The sequence below is a fragment of the Mesocricetus auratus genome, unplaced genomic scaffold, assembly GCF_017639785.1.
Source record: "Mesocricetus auratus isolate SY011 unplaced genomic scaffold, BCM_Maur_2.0 Super-Scaffold_100007, whole genome shotgun sequence".
NCBI classification, from domain to species: domain Eukaryota; kingdom Metazoa; phylum Chordata; class Mammalia; order Rodentia; family Cricetidae; genus Mesocricetus; species Mesocricetus auratus.
The window spans coordinates 15,867,204-15,886,775 of record NW_024429191.1 but is presented as its reverse complement, the minus strand read 5'-3'; the positions used below and the strand labels follow the sequence as shown (position 1 = coordinate 15,886,775).

Here is a 19,572-nt window from a genome sequence, read left to right as displayed (position 1 = left end):
AGGCAGGAGTAGAGGGCAAGGATGGCAGGAGTAGACTTCGTTCTGCAGCAGGTTGGTCCTCCCTCCAGGAATTCCTAATCAATTCTGAAAAGGTAAAACATTACACACACACACACACACACACACACACACACACACACACACACACACACACAAAATTTTTTTCCACCACTGAACAGTAGGTTGAGAATCCAATCTGTTAGCTTTTATTCCTGGAGAGAGGGTCTTGTTTAGTAGCTAAGTCTGGCCTGATACTCACTATGTAGCCCAGGGTAGCTTCAAAATTGTGGCAACCCTCCCACCTAAGCTTGAATCCTGAAGTGTAACGTGTAGTTTTTCCCCACCTGCCTCCTGGGCCCTGCCGAGCTGTCTGAACCCCCAAATAACAGATAGGACACTATATTAATTATAAAGCTGTTGGCCATTTGCTATCATTTCTCATTGGCTAGCTCTGAATTGTTGACCCATAATTACTAATATATATTTTTATAAGGACTTACCTTTCTGAGAACACAGACTTGCGTCCCCTCTTCTTGGGAATCACATGGCGATGGCTCCCCTTACTACATTTCCCAGAATCCTCCTAGACTCCTAGTCCCACCTATCTTGCTTCCCTATTGGCCAACAGTGCTTTATTAACATATACACAGGACTTCCCCATCACCAAAGAATACTACATTTAAGAAGCATTCTTTTCACTGCTGAGCTACATTTCACTGCTGAGCTACATTACACTCCTGAGGTAGATAAGGCTTCCCCTCTTAACCCCTGATCTGGTTGGGTGTGATGGCACACACCAACAGTCCCAGCACTTGAGAGGCAGAGGTGGGCTGATCTCTCTGAGTTCAAGGCCAGCCAAGCCTATATAGTGAGAGCCTAACTCAAAACAAACACCCTCCATGTATGAGAGAAGAAAAGCCCAAGATTGAGCTGTATTGAAAAGGCAGAGCTTTCTTTTCTTTGGGGTTCAGGCCTTGAGTCCTGAGCTGACATGCCAAGGGAAGTTCTACCTAAGGCTTTGGGGGCAAGGGATGCACTACTCTATTGTAGAGTAGATCTTGTTCTGTCCTGGACTCTCAGAGAGTTCCAGGTGACCAGACATCCAGTTGATATCTTCTGAATGGTGAGATATCTAATGGGAGGACTAAGGATAAGGAATAAAGAAGACAAAAGCAAAAGCTTGGAAAGGGTGGTCTTACATAAGCTGATGACTTATGCCAAGTAAGTTTATGGAGAAGTACAGCGTCTTACATACAATTTGTGGTGTTCACAAGCTTGTGTGGCCATGACCTGTCTTATTCCAAAGTATTTTCAGTGCTTTGTTTCTGTAAACTTGCCTTTTCAGTACATTACGTATAATTGAAGTCATGGAAAGGGTGGCCCCCTGTGTCTGGTTTCCTGTGATCTATTTTGTAAACCGTTGGTCTTATCTCTTGCTCTTGTAGTTTTGCAATCATCCAAATAGTGCCCAGGGCATTTCCAAACTCTGCAGAACAGGTGAGGAAAAGAACAGGAACACTCAGAAAGCATCCAGGTGGAAATTAATTCAATGTAGGAATGAAGACCCTGCAGTTACTGGCCAGGTACCTGGCAGTTGCATTGATTAGGAGGTTGATTATTTGTGTCCCTGAGGTTTTTAAATACCAGGGTTGGGTCATTTGCAACCAGGCCACAGTCGCTTCTTCTCCAAGATGAATCTGGTTGATGAGCCCTATGGGCAAGAGCTGAAGATAGCAGGGGAAGAGCCAGTCTCACCCATTGTACCTGGTGGCGTGGGCTGAGACCTGCTTGTGAGACTCAGTCACTGGTCATGGCTTCTGTGGACTTGCATCTTCTCCTGTCTTTAAGGAGGTCCTGCATGCCCTCCTCTACCCATGGGAAATCCAGATGACTTATTGTTCTCATACGTAAAGGTGGGACAGTGTGGTGTGTTCTTTTTAAAGTCACACCAAGGCATGAATCCCAGCCCTGTGACTTTCTACTCATTGAACCCTAGAAAGTGGCCACATTGGATAAGATCCCAGAACTTTGTGAGCCTAGCCTTTAACCACTGAGCTATCCCTCCAGCCCGCCCATGCTCAAAAATAAAACAAAACGAAAAATAGAAAGATAGAATTCTGACATCTGCAGCATGCTACACCTGGCATTGTGGTAAGTGACATAAGCTGCAGTAAGAATTTGGAATCTAGTTGAAAAAGTCTCTTAACCCCAGGCGCACGCCTTTGATCCCAGCACACAGGAGGCAGAAGCAGACAGATATCTGAGTTAAAGGCCAGTCTGATTTACTGAGCAAGTTCCATAACAGCCAGGGCTACACTCAGAAACCCTGTCTCTAATCAATGTGTGTGTGTGTGTGTGTGTGTGTGTGTGTGTGTGTGTGTGCTTGTGAGAGAGAGAGAGAGAGAGAAGATGAAGAACCATGGTTACTTGATGTAGAATAGTATTTTAACTAGGCAAAGATGTGTTACATTTGTTTATGCTGCAAAATGTTACTTTAACTGTGTAAAAGTGTTGTTTTTATTTATGCTGCATTTGTTTAATTATGAAATTTGTGTTGCATTTGTTTTACCTTGCCTGCCTAAGGCGCCTGATGGATCCAATTTAAAAAAAAAAAAAGGCGGAACAGCCAATAGCTAGGCAGGAGAGGGATTGGCAGGGCTTCCAGGCAGAGAGAATAAATAGAAGAAGAAAGCAGCTAGGCTCAGGTGGAAGAAAGAAGGAGAGAAGGAAAGAACGAAGGAGACGCCATCCAAACATAGAGAAGTCGTGAAAGAGATACAGAAGAAAGGTAAAAAGGCCCGAGGCAAAAGGTAAAGAGAATTCAATTTAAAAGAACTCACCAGAAACGTTCCTAAGCCAGGCCGAGCATTCAGCACTATGTCATGATTTGGGAGCTGGTGGATGACCCAAATGAAAAGGCTTGGAATAGTTACTAGAGGCTTGGGAGGAACATGAGGAAAGAGGGTGGGAAGAGGTTGACCAATGAGTACAAGACTGCAGGGAGAGAAGAGAAATAACATCTAGCCAATCAAAAGCAAATCTTAAACTTATATGCAGCCTAAAACATGGCTTCCTACAACCGGAGGTGAGGAAAACCGAGAGGTCATCACTGAGGCGGGGAGGGTGGAGGCAGCCCTTTCCTCCACAACTTGCTTTTGGTCATGATGTTTCATCATAGCGACAGTAACTAACACAAAAGTCGGCAGAACTACTGGGAAATGATGGAAGTAGCTCCCAGTTATACTGGTTGTCAGTTCCCACACCCATCTACAATCCTGCCTATCCCTCTCCTGCTATTGGCTGGTTAGCCTTTTTTTTTTATTGGATCCATCAGGCGCCTTAGGCAGGCAAGGTGAAAAAAACGCAATACATCTTTACATAATTAAACACACATCCTTTCATAATTAAACAAAAGCAGCATAAATAAAAACAACACACCTTTACACAGTTAAAGTAACATTTTGCAGCATAAACAAATGTGACACATCTTTGCCTAGTTAAAATACTATTCTACATCAAGTAACCATGGTTCTTCATCTTCTCTCTCTCTCTCTCTCACAAGCACACACACACACACACACACACACACACACACACACACATTGATTAGAGACAGGGTTTCTGAGTGTAGCCCTGGCTGTTATGGAACTTGCTCAGTAAATCAGACTGGCCTTTAACTCAGATATCTGTCTGCTTCTGCCTCCTGTGTGCTGGGATCAAAGGCGTGCGCCTGGGGTTAAGAGACTTTTTCAACTAGATTCCAAATTCTTACTGCAGCTTATGTCACTTACCACAATGCCAGGTGTAGCATGCTGCAGATGTCAGAATTCTACCTTTCTATTTTTCGTTTTGTTTTATTTTTGAGCATGGGCGGGCTGGAGGGATAGCTCAGTGGTTAAAGGCTAGGGTCACAACCAAAAATATAAGAGCATGGGCATTTTACCTTCAAGAATGTCTGTGCACTTTCTCAGTGAGGAGGCCACAGAAATCTCTAGGGCCTTGGGTAGTAAATCAGTGTTTACCATGGTGTATGAATGATCTTTGGGAGCCCATTCCAAATAGAGGGATGCTCTCTCAGCCTGGACACATGGTGAAGGTCCTAGGTCCTGCCCTGGATGAAATAACAGACTTTAGAGATCCCCCCCAAGGAGGGCCTCACCCTCCCTGGGGAATGATGTGGGGATTGGGTGGGGGGCTCGGGGGCTGGTGAAGGGACAAGGGAGGAGGGGTGGGAGAGGGAGCTGGGATTGACATGTGAAACATTCATGTCTCTAATTTAAATAAAACATTACAAAAAGAAAAAAAAGAATGTGCACCAAAGTGCAGTGCTGCAAAGGCCAGTAGAGGGCATTGGATCCCCTAGGCCTGGAGTAACAGTGATGCACTGTTTAATGCGGGTGTTAGGGATTGATTCCTGGTCCTCTACAAAAGCAACAAGTGTTTTTCACAATCAAGCTATCTCTCCCACCCCAAATTCCACCCTTTTTTATGAACCAACCAATAGTATTCCATTTTTATAGACATGTATCATGTGTTTAAAGTAATTTTATCTGTTGATAAACACTTAGGTTTGACTCTTGGCTGTTGTGAACAGTGCAGCAATAAATATAGACAAGCAGGTAGCTTTTCAGCATGTAAATAAATAGTAGTAAGAATGTCGGATCATCTGGGTGTTGCTGGCCCATGCTTTTTAGGAGACAGAGTCAGGTGAGTCTTTGAATTCTAGCCAGTCTGGCCTACAGATTGAGTTCTAAGAGCCAGGGTTGCACAAAGAAACTCTGTCTCAAAAATAAAACAAAATGAAAGATGCTATATCAAACAGTAGTATCATTTCGACTTTTTTTGAGGAACACCAAACTGTTTCTCACAAGAGCAGTACTAATTCACCTCCTCCCCAATAGTGTGGGCAGGGGTTCCCTCTTCCCTACATACTTGCCAGCACTTGCTATCGGTTGTGTTTTTGATAACCATTCTTGCTGAAGTAAGTGATATCTCATTGTGGTTTTGAATTACATTACTCCCAGCATTCTGGAGCATTCTCTCACAATATCCTTTGATCGCTTGTATGTCTTTTTAGAAAAGTCCATTCAGGTCTTTTGCCCATTGTTAAGTAGGGTTCTGGCTTTTTATTGGCCCCCTTTATTTTCCTTGTATATTATAGCTGTCAACCTCTTAACACACACACATTTTCCACAGCTCTGGGTCACTCTTTACTCTGTTTCAGACTCATCTTTGACTATATCCATGTCCTGAAGCATTTTCTCTATGCTCTGTAGTTTAATAGTTCATGTCTTACACTGAGCTCAATGATCCTTTTTTGGTTCACTTTGATAGCAGGTAAGAAATGGGTACTTATGCATGTGCAGTTTCCCAGCAGTTTGTTGAAGAGACCCTTCCTTCACTCATGTATGTTCTTGGTCGATCTTCATTGTCATAAGAATCAGCTAAAAAACACACCTTTGGGCCTGTGTGTGTGAGAGTATCTCTAGAGGTATTTAACTGAGTGAAGACTCTTTATAAGGTATGAGACAGCATCCCATGGCCTACAAGCCCCAATTAAATAAAAGAATAGAAGGAAGAGAGCCTATTGAGTACCACATTTTTTTTTTGCTTCTTGATCTGCCCAGATGTGAGCAAGTAGCCTCATACTCCCACTGCCATTGTCATCAGCTACTCCTGTTGCTGTGTCTTTCTCTGAGCTATGACCCTTTAAACCCACCAAAATTGAAATGCCACATCAACGAGAAAGTAATAAAGACAGTCCCTTCCAATAATGCCATTCTGGGAGCCAGAAATTGGGGAGCATTAAGGAAAACAAGTCTGAAGTTGACTGTCACCTAGTCTTCCATGTTCTGTGTCTATTTGGACTGGTTATACAGTAGGGACAAAGGATGACAAGGATGGTAGTGTTTTCCTGTCACCAGAATGCCCTCGTCCTAGCTTCCCATTGATAATGGTGCTCCAAACCCAAGTATAGAATACCAGCTGCCATGCGTTCCCATTAAGGCATTCCCAGGAAGTCTCTTGAATGCTTATTATGTATTCCAACACCTTCTTTGTTAATGTTATATCTAGGTACTCAGAGATGGCTCTGATGAGCCTAAGCAGGTTTTTTATTTTATTTTATTTTATCTTAGCACTATGGCATCTCAGCAAGGGCAGTATAGGGTCTTTTGCCAAGGATTTATAAGTTAGCCTCTGGCAGCCTCCATATACACAGAAGTCCTCATTCGGTGAGTCTCAAGTGTGTGCTATCATCTTCTCTGGCCTATAAAATGCTTGGATCATCACTGCCCATGAAAATACTCACATGAAAAGAGATGGCTGTGGCACTGTCAGTCGCCTTATCTTTTAATTTCTTGGTATCCTACTTTTTCAGTTTTTCATGGAGACCTACATTGCTCTCTCTGGGTAAAGCACCCGCCTGCCATTCTGTTGCATTTCCTTCACTTTGTTTTCTTAAGCGATTATGGATATCTGTTATCAATATCTCCAGGTGTTGATTGGCACACGATTCACCCTGTCAATTAACACACTCCAAAGTAGTACTTGGTCTCCATTGTCTTCATTGGTTACAATGGCACCTGGCATATAATGGATGTTCAGTAAATGCTTGGTGAAAGAATCAGTAGAAGAGCTGGGTGGTGGTGGAGCATGCCTTTAATACCAGCACTTGGGAGGCAGAGGAGGTAGATCTGTGAGTTCAAGGCCAGCCTGGTCTAGTTCCTGAGTGAGTTCCATGACAGGCAGGGCTACACAGAGAAATCCTGCCTGAAAACAAACAAACAAGACAACAAAGCAGACAGACAAAAAGAACAAGTAGAAGAAGGGAAGAAATGGGCCCCGGAGGGTCACCTTCCATTTATCTGTATTCTCTATTCTGAATGTGAGAGGATTACTTCGCTATAACCCTTGGCATCCAGTTTGTGGCTGAACCTTATTCAAGCCACATCTCCTATTAACCTTGGAACCTAAGCCATATATGTAGGCCTTAGGGAATGTACATGGGAATTCTAGATGTTTTTCTTACTTAATGGTCTAAGAAATTAGTTTCTTCCAACTAATTCCACACAGATTTACCCAAACTCCATGAATGTAGTACTCTGCCCAATAGAGTATAAAATTCAGGGGCAAAAATAAAGCACACACTACCGAATAAGGCTGAGTTATGCATTCACAGGAGCACCATGGACTCCCCTGTGACACATCTGTTTATTTAAATGACGTTAGAAGATGGCAGAATGTTGAAGCAAGAAATGCACATTATTTGTTTCATACTGAGGAAGTGGCATTGTAACACTGTTAAATAAAAAAAAACCAACAAAACATTTTTCTTATTAGAAATCCATTGACTTAGAGAAAGAAGCTTTGCCAAATGCTAACTCTGCCTTGTCTGATTAGTTTTGTCCCAGTGTTTTCTATGGTGCTGTTTACATTCCCAGTTGACAATATGGGTGAGGGACTCTAAAGATGACACTCATCCCAGTTTCTGGGCCATCTATGAGTACCTGGGGAGGTGGCTGTGGGAAGGTGGAGGACATACTTCTATTATGTTCAGTCTCAGGCTTTGCTCTGTCTGGATGCCCACTGTGGTATAGTGAGAGTCACTGACTGCAGGGACCTCTTGGAGCCCTCGCTGTGTTCAGGTATGAATCAGCACATAACTTTGATTTGTGGGAGTTACCATTTCACATCTCCAATCGTTGTTTGCTGATGCACAGTGACCCCAAGGGTCCCCCCAATCCTGCTACCTGGGATCCTGTGACTCTTTGAAGGGCATCTCATCTGCTGCTGAGGGTTCCTGCTTGAAGTACGTCTGGGGAATGCAAGGCTGGCTCAATCCCAGTCTAGTCATTCCTGGGTACCTGAGGATCCCCTGGGAGTGTCTCCCCTCTATTTTGCTGACCCCCATTTCATTTTCTGAAGCATCCAACTCCTTGCAATGAGATGGAAGAGACAGTTTTCTTTTAAAAATGGCTGTTTGGCATGTCAGTAACATCAATGACAACAGTATTGACAACATCTTATTTCAGGGCTTCGCTGTATACTTCACAGAGCTTTTAGAAGTAGCATTTCATCAACCATCTGGAGGTCCCCCCTATCTAGTGAACCCAAAAGGGGTCTTCTATCTCCTGACCCTGCTCAGGGGGTAACAGAGCAGGTGGACTCTTCTACAAGTGTATACCCCCATACAAACATTAAACCATACTTTTCAGAGTGCAAATTGCCTGACCTCTTCCCGTACATGGAATTTTTCTGGTCCTAGCACCTGGCTACTCTCAAGAAAAAAGTTTCTAAATTTCAGTTTTAGAGGAACTTCCTTCTGGGGATGGTTTTCTTGATGGTCTTTGTGTTGGCATCTTGTAAGGTCAGGTCTTTCAAAGCTGAGAAGGCTCTGAAGGCATACTTGGAAACAGAACCTGGTCTTTCTGACCTGGCAGACTGCAGCTGGGTTCAGAAAGGAACACAGTGAATGCAAGAAGGAAGCAGCGGGGTCCTTGTGGCCACCGAGAGAAAGCTTACAGCCCAGTGTCTCCTCCCCGAGTTAGGGGGGTTGGTGATGGAATAAAGGTCAGGCCCATTTGTTGGGGATGGGTGGCCTGGAGGGACAGGAGGGAACATTGGGCACATCCTAGCACACCTCTAGAACTGAATTCCTGAGCTATTGCAGAGACTTTGAGATTCTCCTTGAGATTGGCGTGTGCCAGCCACAAAGTGGACTACTAGAAGCCCTGAGGCCATTTGGAGTAATAAAGCCTGCTTTCTCATCTAGACACGTCTGTCTCCTCATTCTATGTCACAGTCAGACCATCTTGCCCTGATCACACCAAGTCTCTGGCTCTCTGTGGCCTAGCCATGTGGCTTTTTTTTTTTGTGGGACCCTGACTTCACATTCCCCATCTCTTGCGGCCCTACAGGGGTCATTCCACATTGCTACCACCATGGGCCTCTGGCTGCTCACCAAACATTCCAAGACTGTCCCCATTTTACTACTTTTTAGTACTGTTTACTATTTTTTCCTGTACTGATCAACTCTTTACCTGACTGATACACTCAGGATTGGAAATGCCCTCCTCTGGATTGCCCTCACTATACTGTCATTAAGATGTGTGTGTGTCCCAGACCGTTGGATCCTTAAAGGCACAGTGTGTTTCTTTCCTACAAGAAGTAGTGTGGTATAGTGGTTAAGTGATTAACTTCTGGATTCTGGGCTCAAACCTTTGCTCCTATAACTTATCAGCAATCTACTTTTAGGTAAGATCCTTAGTTACTCCATCTCAGATTACTCAGCTGTAAAGTAGGTTAGTAATAGTTTTGCACAGAGTTGTTTTGAGAACTAAATGGATATATGCATATAAATAAATAAATATATGGGTTGCAACTGCAGTGACATCTGAGAATATTGCAGTGAACACTACCTAAGTCTAACTATGAACATTTTTAACAAACCCACCATAAGGTACAATCCCTGGGACACAATGCACACTCACATGCTTGTTCAAAAGTGATTTCTCTATCACATGCCTCCATCCTTCCCTGCCTTCCACTTGTCCCTCTACCTTCCTCTCTTTTCTCTCTCCCTTCTTTACTCTTTGAGTTTCTGGCCCTCCATTGGTCCTCACAGAGTAGCTGAGCTCCTTAGGGGACCCTCGGAGCAGGAAGGTCCCACACTCTCCTTTAGACTCCAATAGTGGAGGTTCTTGAGAAAGGGGGATAGGTGAGCAGAGCCAGGGCGTTGGTGTGAGCAGCTGAGACGCTGGCCACGTGTACTGTGGGGGGGAGGGTGGGGGAAAGGCGTGGGAGATCAGAGAAGGCCTCCAGGAACAGTCTAAAGCTACACAATAGTGCTTGCTATTTCCTGAATGCCCCAGTCCATGTCTCTAGAAATTCCCTAGATACAGAAGAAGCAGAAGGGAAAACTGAACAAACCAAAGAGAAGAGGCAGCCTGGAAAAACACCTGCATTCTCATCCTGGAGGGGAATCTAGAGTTCCGAGTCTATGCTCCAGGCCAGGCTCCTCTACTTATCAAACGGTGACACGAAGCAAGTGACGGAGTCTGAGAGGGGCCCGTGTGTCTTTAGTTAAGAAATAGGGTTCACTGCACCAGAGAGACAGGGGTTGGATTAAGTGGGGTTCAGACATGTGCTGGATGGTGGTGTTCCTAGGCAATGAGAAGGTAGCTTAGGGGGCCAGATGCCAGATGTCACTCCCTGTCTTGTTCTTGGACAGTCTTAGTGCCCGCTCTCTGGTATTGTACTCCAATAAAACTGGCTGGAAGGAAGACTTAAGGCAGGGCCAGTGCCTGGGGTCTGGGGAGACTTCATGGTTCCCTCTTTCCCTGCCTCAGAGGACATGTTTCCTGGGGAGTGGCTGGAAAAGAACAGCTGCTTGCATATCTGGCAGAGCAGACTCAGCTGCTCAGCAAAGTCAGAGTCAACTCCCTCAAGAGACCAGGAGTGGCCAACAAGGCCAGGGCTCTCTATCAGGGGACAGATAGGCAAGGGGCAGCAAGTCTTCTGAACCGCAACAAGGCTTTCAGGCCCAGCTGCTTTTGGGAAGCAAGTTTGCACATTGGGCCTAGAAAGCCAGAACTGTGAGAAGCCTTGCAAGGAAGAAGGAAAAAGAGGAGTGAAGACCACAGAGAAACAAAAACCACCTTCCCTTCTCTCTTCCTCCCCCCATTCCCCCCAGCTCAGGAAATAGCTCTTGGTTTTGCTGACTTGAGAGAGCTACATACACATAAAATTCCCTCTTCCTGCCTCAGACAGGCTATCGTTTCTCTATTCTTATCCTTTTGTTTAAAACATTTTTATTAGTCTTATTTTGTCTTAAAATTTTAAACAGCTGTTTATAAAAACACAACAAATACACAACACAAAACAAAACTCGGTAAAAATAACACACTATATAGTACATATACTCAGACCATGTGATATATTTATATAATAAAAGATGAAAATAGTCACTTTCCATAATAAAAATAAGTTCTATTTTTTGTTTATTTTACAATATACTTAATATTCTCTCTTTTGCCTCTTCCTCTCCAGCTTTCTCTCCTTCATTCTGAATCTCAAAGAGGTTCCGTGTGGCTGTCCCCAGCCCAGTGAGCTGGAGCCTGAGAGGCAGTGGGTGGGTAGGTGGCAGAGGGGCTCATGAACACGCACGGCAGCCACATTCCAAGTGTCTCTCCACCTCTTCCACGAACGAGGAGCCATCCGTGCACTGGAAGACGTATTTCCGCCGCTTGCTGCGGATGGGCTGGCAGCACTGGCTGCCGCAGCCCCCACGGCATACCATGATGGGCACCTTGGAGGCTGTGGCACAGGAGGCATAATCTTTCTGGCGGCGGATGGCTTCACGGACTATCTCCCCCAAACATGGATTCTCTGAAGATGACAGAAAGGTCATGTTAGGGCACTGGTGGTAAAGGGGTCAGGCATGACCTTTGGGTGCTTCCCTGGTTGGCTACCAGGGGACACTTGAGATCTGAAGATGCACACAGTTACTCTCTAGTTCATCATCTGTCTCCTTACACATCTACCCACTCACCCTTCCTTCCTTCCTTCCCTCCCTCTCTCCCTCTGTTGGAGGAAGTCCTGTGTATTTGTCAATAAAGCACTGTTGGCCAATAGCGAAGTAAGATAGGTGGGACTAGGAGTCGAGGAGGACTCTGGGTAGGAGAAACACAGGAGTCAAGATGTAACGCCATGGGGTAGGAAGCCCAGAAAGTTCTCCGGTAAGAGAAATACTTAGATTAACAATTATGGGGTAATTACTTAAGTCAGAGCTAGCCAGTAAGAAACAAGCAAGGCCAACAGCTTCATAATTAATATAGCCTCCTGTGTGTTTATTTGGGACTGATGCGGCTCTAGAACCAGGCTGTCGGGAAGGCTTCTCTCAAAGAAAAGGTTTCTCTTTACATCCCTCCTTCCCTGTCTCCCTCCCTCCCTCCCTCTCTCCCCCCCCTTTCCATAAATGTGATGTGCTTTTACTGTGCCAGGCTCTACACAAGGATAATTGTGCCCCGAGGATATTCTAGTGGTAGGACTGGGCTTGGTCCCCTCCATCCTCCAAGGAACTGGCAACTGGTAAATAGTGGCTAAATCTTATTATGAGACAGGTGCCTAAATACAAAGATTGAAAACATCTGAATTCACTTAAGAATTTGGATGGATGGTTTCTTTGAAACTGGAGGTCTGCGGAGGCCAGCCCACTTCCCCATGTTGCCATGATGGGCAGAGTTCTGAGAGCTTTGGATAGGGCAGCAGAGCTCCAGCTGGTCCCAAATCTGCCCCATCACTCCCAGTAGCCTGTGTCTCTTGGTCTAGAGCCAACACCGAGGTGGATGTACTTGTCATGAGAAACCAATGTGGACGAAGCTATTAAGGGACCTGTTTCTACAAGAGCACACGAAAGTAAGTTGGCCTGGTCCAGGGGCAGGGAAGTGACCACACAGATGAGATCTGAAAAAGATGGTAATGAGGAAAAGGCCCTACAGGATGTTTCTGGAAGTCCTAGAAACCACAGGGTCCTCCAAAAAGGACCCCCATGTGTGCTGGGATGTTGACCTCTGACCCTGCTCTTCACCTCCAGCCTCTACTTCCTAGTTGTCCTGTTTTTGTTTTTCCCCATCCCTCATTTCCCTCTCCCTCCTCTCTCTCACATATATTCGTCTGTCTGGGTTTGAGGGCAATGCTAGATTTGGAGAATGAGTTGAAGGTTTGTTGTGCTCTTCAATTTTCTGAACTGGGTGGGAAGAATTATATCATGTTTCTTTAAATGCATGGTGGAAAGCATCAGTGAGCTCACGAGGTTCTGTGGAAAGCAATAGTGAGCTCCAGCGAGCTCACAGGGTCCTGGAATTTTGGTTGAAGACTTTTTCCCTTCCTTCCCCTCCCTCCTCCACCCCTTCTCTTTTCCCTTTCCCTTCCCCTTTCTCTGTCTCTCTGTTTCTGTCTCTGTGTCTCTTCCTCACTCTGCACCCAGCATGGTCTCATGCTGCTTGGGCTGGTCTCTGGATGAGCTTGGATTTCTGGTCCCCTTCCTCTCAAGTTTAGGACTTACAGGACTGAGGTGGGCACCCTTTCACTTAATGATGGAAGATTTTTAAAGGAGAAAAACCTCCTGTTTATGAATATATGTATACACTATGGGTGTGCTTGCCCGCAGAGGCCATAAGTGGAGTCCGATTCCCTGTAGCTGGAGTTACAGGTAGTTGTGAGCCTCAGGTGTGTGGGTGTGAGGAATCAAACTGGGGTCCTCTCAAGGAGCAGGAAGTGCTCTTCCCTGCTCAGCCACCACTCCAGTCCTGATGACGGAAGGCTTATTACTAATTCAGTTTCTTGTAACGTCTCTTGTCATCTCTGATTTGGCATCTCCTCTCTGCCTTTCGTAGCCTACCTAAAGGTTTGTCAATGTTGTTCATCTTTTAAAGATCCAACTGCTGATCACACTCAGCTTCCTGTTGGTCCCTGCTGGGCATGGTGTGGTATGGGCTGCGGCTAGTCTGCAGGGTCATGGCTCTAGTGGCTGGTGTGGTGTGGTGAGTATGGTGGAGTGGGGTGTGGTGTGGCAGCCATCCAGTGAGTATGGTGGAGTCCTGGTGAGGCCTCGGGACGGGAAGGTGAGGCATCTCCTGCCTCTGGAGTGAACACACAGCAGGTGCTGCTGCTGCTCTGGGGGATTGCTCTAGAAGCTTGGGTCATGGCAGGGTGAAGGGTCAGATTATGGGCTCCTTTTTGGAAGCAATACAGCTCTATAAACTGCAGGCAGTTCCTCAACTGGGCTCAGAGCCTGAGAGGATGCAGGACTGTCCAGCAGCAAACATTACAGGTGTGCAGTTCAGGTTTCTGTGGTACGCCAAGAGCCTACTGCCTACCTCTGTCTGTAAAGAGAAACTCTCTTTTAGTTCTGAGTCAGTGCCAGTCAAGGAGACAGGGTAGCACAAGGGTGATCCCCTTCCCCCATATGCTGCCATCTTGGGGTTCTGTAGTCCACAGGCCGCCCCATTCCCTTGCTGTACTCAAGCATTCTCCATTAGACAGTATAGTAAAAGTGTTGCTGGTATTCTTGTTGGGTCATTTTGCATATGCTGGACACTCTAGTTGGTTTGTTAGCTGCTTCAAGGATATCACTTAAGAATCTTAATGTTGAATCCTCATCCACCACAATATTACTTAGTGTTTACAGTAAGAGAGAAGTGTCCTGTTCAAGGACACACAGAATTTTCTTTTCATGACAACAGTGTTGCTTCTGGCTTTTAAGAGTCCTAACTTGAGGCTGTAAAGATGGTTTGGCAGTTCAGAGTGATTCCTGCTCTTCTAGAGGATCTGAGGACTCAAGTTCACTTCCCAGCACCTAGGTAGCTCACAACCACCTGTAACTCCAGTCTCCAGTTCCAGGGGATCTGCTGCCCTCTTCTGTCATCCATGGGCAGTGCACTCACATGACACACACACACACACACACACACACACACACATACACACACACACACACACACACGAAAATAATAAAAATAGGTCTTTAAGAATCCTAACAGATTTTCCACGAAGTTAGGTCATACATTTCAGCTCCCCAACTCTTAGCACATTCCCAGGTACCACATACTCTACGTGGCATATATTCTTCTGAGAAACCCTGCAAGGTAGCATGACAGTCAGCCAGTGTCCATAACGACCCCATCACCTGCTACGTCTTCTATGTAGCAGCCTTCAGTGAATGCACCTTAGTGATGTAACTGACCTGGAAATGGGCAGTACAAGTTACTTCTCTGACTGCATCGTCTAAGACACCACGCATGACTTCTTCCTCGATATATGGTTTGCTCTGGGGAAAATCAGCTACTCTGACCCGTTTCTTTCATAGGCCCTCCATCCCACAAGAACAGTCGACTCACCTTGCTCACAGTGATTGCCGCTGAAGCCAGGCTGGCATAGGCAGTAGGGCTCCCCGTGATCTGAGATGTGGCATTGTCCATGGTGGCACTTGAAGGCTGAGCAGGCATTGGCAGAGTCGTTCTTGTGGTCACACAGGGCTCCCCCGTAGCCCTCTGCACACTTGCACGTGTATGTGCTGCCAGTCGCTACACACTTCCCATGGCCGCAGCTAGGGGGCAGAGGAGACCAGAGTTAGTGTTGTAGCATCTTCCTCTGTCCTTCCAGCCAGAGGACCAGAGCTGTGGGACCTTGTGTTGGGTACAGCCCTCCTTCAGTCAGCATCCAAGCACCTCTTTTCATGTGAACCCCGTGTAGTCGGAAGCCCGTGTGCCCCATCAAAAATCCCTACAGAGTCTTCATAGCCCAACAGACTTTAAGTTTTCTGTCAATGCTAAAAATAATTATTATTTTTTGTTTGTTTCTTTAAAACAGGGCATCATTGTGTAGACTGGGTTGTCCTCAAACTCAGAGATCTGCCTGGTTTTTGCCTCCCAAAGGATTAAAGGCATGCCACACCACGTATGGCAACAATATGTTACATATTTCATTTTATTAACTATGTGCATGCATGCAAACACCAGCACACATGTGGGTGTGTGGGTGCACATGTAGAGGTCAGGGGACAGGAGGCTCTCTCCTTCTACCATGTGGGCCCTGGGGATTGAACTCAGGTCGTTAGGCTTAGCAGCAAGCTCCTCTATGCACTGAGCCATTTCACTGGTCTCTAAATATTTTAATCCTCCTTTAATTTAAAGAGCAAACATGGTTACTACTATTACTACCACTACAGGTTGAACAACCCTTGCTCCAAACGCTTTCAAATTCAGAACATTTTAAATGTCAGCATGGGTTCCAGGTGAAAAAAATCCTAACCTGACCTCCAATGATGGCTGCTGATAATAAAACACAGATGCACCGAAAGAATCATACAGAATTATCTGACCATGTGTGTGAGGGACCTATGAAATAAAAATGAACTTTGTGTATAAGCTTGGTTCTCATCCCCAGTGTATATAATCCAAAGCGTGATAAGACACCCCAAATGTGAACCACTTCTAGTTCAGGCATTTTCGACAAGAGACACTTAGCCTGTTCTCAGCAGGTGGCGCATGCTGCGTACCAGGCACCGTGTTAAGTGCACCACTGCTCTCTCCATGGCAGCCCCTCCCATGAACTGCCTTCTGTCCACCTCCCAGGGTGAAAGATGGATGGCAAACTCTGCATTTCATAATGAAAATTTTCAGGGTTATGTATTTTATGTATATGATGGTTTTGCCTGCACATATATATGTGTATCACGTATGTTCCTGGTGTCTGTGGACAGGAGAAGAGGGCACTGATCTTCTGGGACTGTAGTTACAGATGGTTGTGAGTCACCATGTGGGTGCTGGGGACTGAACCCAGGTCCTCTGCAAGAGCAGCAAGCACTCTTAACCATTAAGGCATCTCTCTTTTTCTATATTTTTTATTTTTAAATTTAAATTAGAAACAAGGTTGCTTCACATGTCAATTCCAAGTCCCTCTCCGTTTCCCTCCCCTCCTTCTGTGCCCTCCCACCATCTTTTTTTTTCAAAAAACATGTAAAAGGATTTATGTATTTTTATCTCTGTGGGTATTTTGCCTGCATGCATATATGTGCACCGTGTGTGCCTAGAACCAACAAAGGCCAGAAAATGGTGTTGGATCCCCTGGAACTGGAGTTACAGATGGTTGTGAGCTGTTATGTGAGTTCTGGAAGTCAAACCTGAGTCCTTTGGAAGAACAGCCAGTGCTTCATGTTAATTCCAGGACCAGGCACATATATCAAGAATAACAGGAAGTTTAGGCCTCTACAGTGCTCCTTCCTTCTTGATCAAGACTATTATTTCCGGCTTGTTCAGCCAGGCAAATTACCACTCTTGAGTCTAGTCTTCTATTTTGCTAACTGTAGTTTCTAGGAACACTGCGTCTCTTGCATCGAGTACAAGGCCCTGCACATAGTAGGCCCTTGGTAAACACGTGTTGAATGAATCATGAGTGACTGAACCATTACAAGCGATTCAGATGTGCACTGTTATGCAGACACAGGAGCTGGAATTAATCTGTCTTCTATTTGATGTCCTGTGTTTAGGGCTCTATTTCCCTTAAGAGAGGTTTTTCTAATGACATGGGGGCAGTGCAGAGTCCGGCAGTGGCTTTCACAGATCCTGAGGGCTGCCTGGAGGAGACAGATCTTTTGTGAAAGCTCCCCTCATGCTAATGCTTTCAAGCCAGGCCTACTGCTTGGATGTAGGAGCCTCGCTTCTTGGCATTTTAGGCAGTTGTGCTATCCACAGTAGGACCACAATCCCCCCAGCATCCATCAGTATCTGTTCCTTAGATGTGAGCAGGGCAACTTGTAAGCTGAGAGTCTAGTACCCTTAGGACACTCACCTGTGGCCAAGGCAGGGGTCACGAGCTTCCTGATCACACAGAGGACCAGTCCATCCTGGGTGGCACTCACACACTACGCTGTCCTTCTCCACAGAGCGACAGAGGCCATGCCGACAAACAGTGCAGGACTTGCAGCCGGGAGAGACCCCCAGGGACTGAGGTGGGAGAGCCTTGAAGTCCTGCAATTCGTTGTTGATACGAACTTCGTGGATACAGCCGTGGAAGCCGCCCAGCGGCCTGTCTGCACCCTGGCGTAAGGCCGAGAGGCCCGTGGAGGTGGGGATGCCTGTAGGAAGGAAGGCAGGACAGCCTGAAGACACGCCCTTGCCCCACCCTCACCCCCTTAGCCTTCAAAGCGAGAACATGCACAGCACATGTTCGCAGTTACTGTTCAGAGCTCTGGGCCCATGCTGCTCAAACTGAGCTAACAGGTCAGAGACCGGGCCTTTTCCTCACAGGGGCAAATCCTTGCTCTGGTACCATTAAAACTCAACCTATCACCGGTATTTAATCTCTGAAAAAAAGATCCCCACAAAAGTCTGTAGTTTGAACTTTCAAAGGAGAAACGAGAGGACCTGCCACACAGTCCTATTGGCTTAACCGAGGCCCACCCCTTAGGTATGGCAGTATGGTCTAATGTTCCTCCTCCATGCCATACCTAAGGGGTTCAAGGTTACCAGGCTATTTGCTACCCTCTGTGCTATACTAATGCCTTTCTCAGGGCCTTTAGCAGACTACTGGTAATGGCCTGACTTTGTTTTCAGTGACGTCTGGTCTGTGTTTTCTCCCTGCTCTTACTGCTGGGCCCATGGCTTAACTGTGGTGAATGCTTAGCGTACACACAGCCCTGGGTTGGATCCCCAGCACTGCATACCCTGAACACTGTGGCACTCCATAGTTATTCCAGCACTCAGTAGGTAGAGGTGGGAGTATTAGAAGTTCAAGGCTATCCTTGGCTATAGATGAATTTTGAGGCCAGCCTGGGCTACATGAGACCCTGCCTCAAACAGACAACAAATAAATGCAGCGTCTACTCTCATCCTTCCATGCTAATTCCTATCCAGGCCACATGCTGGGTGGAAAATGTGCCCCATTTGTTGTGGCCACAGCAGGGCAGGTGCAGAGGAGGGAACCATGCTCTTGTGGAGAATCTGTGTCCCGAGATGGGTCTGGGCCAGGAGTGCTCTGTGTCCCCTGCATCTGGATGGCCTGCTTAAAGTGCAAGTCCCTGGGTCCATGTCAGCCCTTGGCAGGGGACACCTGGGCTGAAGCTTTAGGAATCTACACTGACCAAACTGCTTCGGTGGCTGTGTGAAGACATGCGTGTTGGGGTGCAAACCAGGGTGTTGCCGCTCGCACTAGGGTAGCACCCTACCTCTGAGTCCCAGTCTGAACCCCCTCCCCGGCTCCTATGTCAGTTTCTCCTGTCTGCATATAATTCTTCAAGGCCCAGCAGCCTAGGGGCTTCATTTCTGGTCTAGGCAGCTTGTGGTGGTTTGCCATTTTGGCCTTTGTACAACCTTGACCTCGGTGTGGTGCTTCTCGTCATGTCCAGGAGGTGGCAGGCCAGAGGGTACTGCCCCGAAGCTTCAGACTGCAGCAGAGCCTGGACAGTCTTCCATCTGATCCTCCCCCCCCTCCCCCTCCCCTCCCTGCACATCTGTTACTCCCACAGAGGCTCACTCTTTCTCCTTGACAAGCATCTGTCCAGCATCTGTTCCCCATGGCTGGGCTTTCAGCAGCCATTTTTGTCATTACTTCTCCGGGAAGGCTCCCTTGACTTTGGCAGTAGGTGCCAACAGGACATCAAGGAGACCCCTGGCATCAGGTGTGGGTGTCCGTGCAGAAGCAGAAAGCCAGAAGGACACAGGGTGGGGCAAGGTGGTGATGGGGGTGTTACCTCCAAGATAGAGGGGACTGTTGATGCCCACGGCTGGCTGCTTCTGGAGCTTCCCCAGGCTCTTGGGGGCTCCTTTGTCCACCACCAGGTTCAAGGTCTGGTTTAGCATCACCAGCTCCACGCTGTGAAACTGACCATCGTTCACCGTCTCCACGCTGGACAGGAGAGAAAGGGAGAGAGAGCCAGAGGTGAAGCACGTTCCAGGGCCAGGCACGGGGCTGCGGTTTGGATTCGCACTGCTTGTAATCTGCTTCAGTTTCCGTGTGGAAACAACTGTGAGTTACAGAAGTTGCCCAGATAAAAACAGAAAATGCCCTTTT

At 46.5% G+C, this 19,572-nt stretch overlaps 1 protein-coding gene and 2 long non-coding RNA genes across 3 annotated transcripts in view; 1 reads left to right on the top strand and 2 right to left on the bottom strand.

The window, feature by feature from the left end:
* LOC121141289 overlaps nucleotides 1-3,255 on the bottom strand; it is a 26,140-nt gene extending 22,885 nt beyond the window's left edge. Inside the window, exon 1 of the long non-coding RNA XR_005878162.1 lies at nucleotides 2,841-3,255. This is a non-coding gene — a long non-coding RNA (uncharacterized LOC121141289). The remainder of the gene's footprint in view (nucleotides 1-2,840) is intronic.
* Nucleotides 2,717-19,572, top strand: LOC121141288. Its single transcript, XR_005878161.1, has 2 exons — nucleotides 2,717-2,810; nucleotides 17,447-19,572. It is a non-coding gene; the product is annotated as an uncharacterized LOC121141288 (long non-coding RNA).
* Nucleotides 7,157-19,572, bottom strand: part of Slit3 (slit guidance ligand 3) — a 571,841-nt gene continuing 559,425 nt past the window's right edge. Inside the window, exons 33-36 of the mRNA XM_040748452.1 lie at nucleotides 19,253-19,407; nucleotides 17,353-17,638; nucleotides 14,901-15,109; nucleotides 7,157-11,388 (exon numbers count right to left, since the gene is read on the bottom strand). Of these exons, the coding sequence (XP_040604386.1) occupies nucleotides 11,153-11,388; nucleotides 14,901-15,109; nucleotides 17,353-17,638; nucleotides 19,253-19,407 (886 nt within the window). The 3' untranslated portion in view covers nucleotides 7,157-11,152. The remainder of the gene's footprint in view (nucleotides 11,389-14,900; nucleotides 15,110-17,352; nucleotides 17,639-19,252; nucleotides 19,408-19,572) is intronic.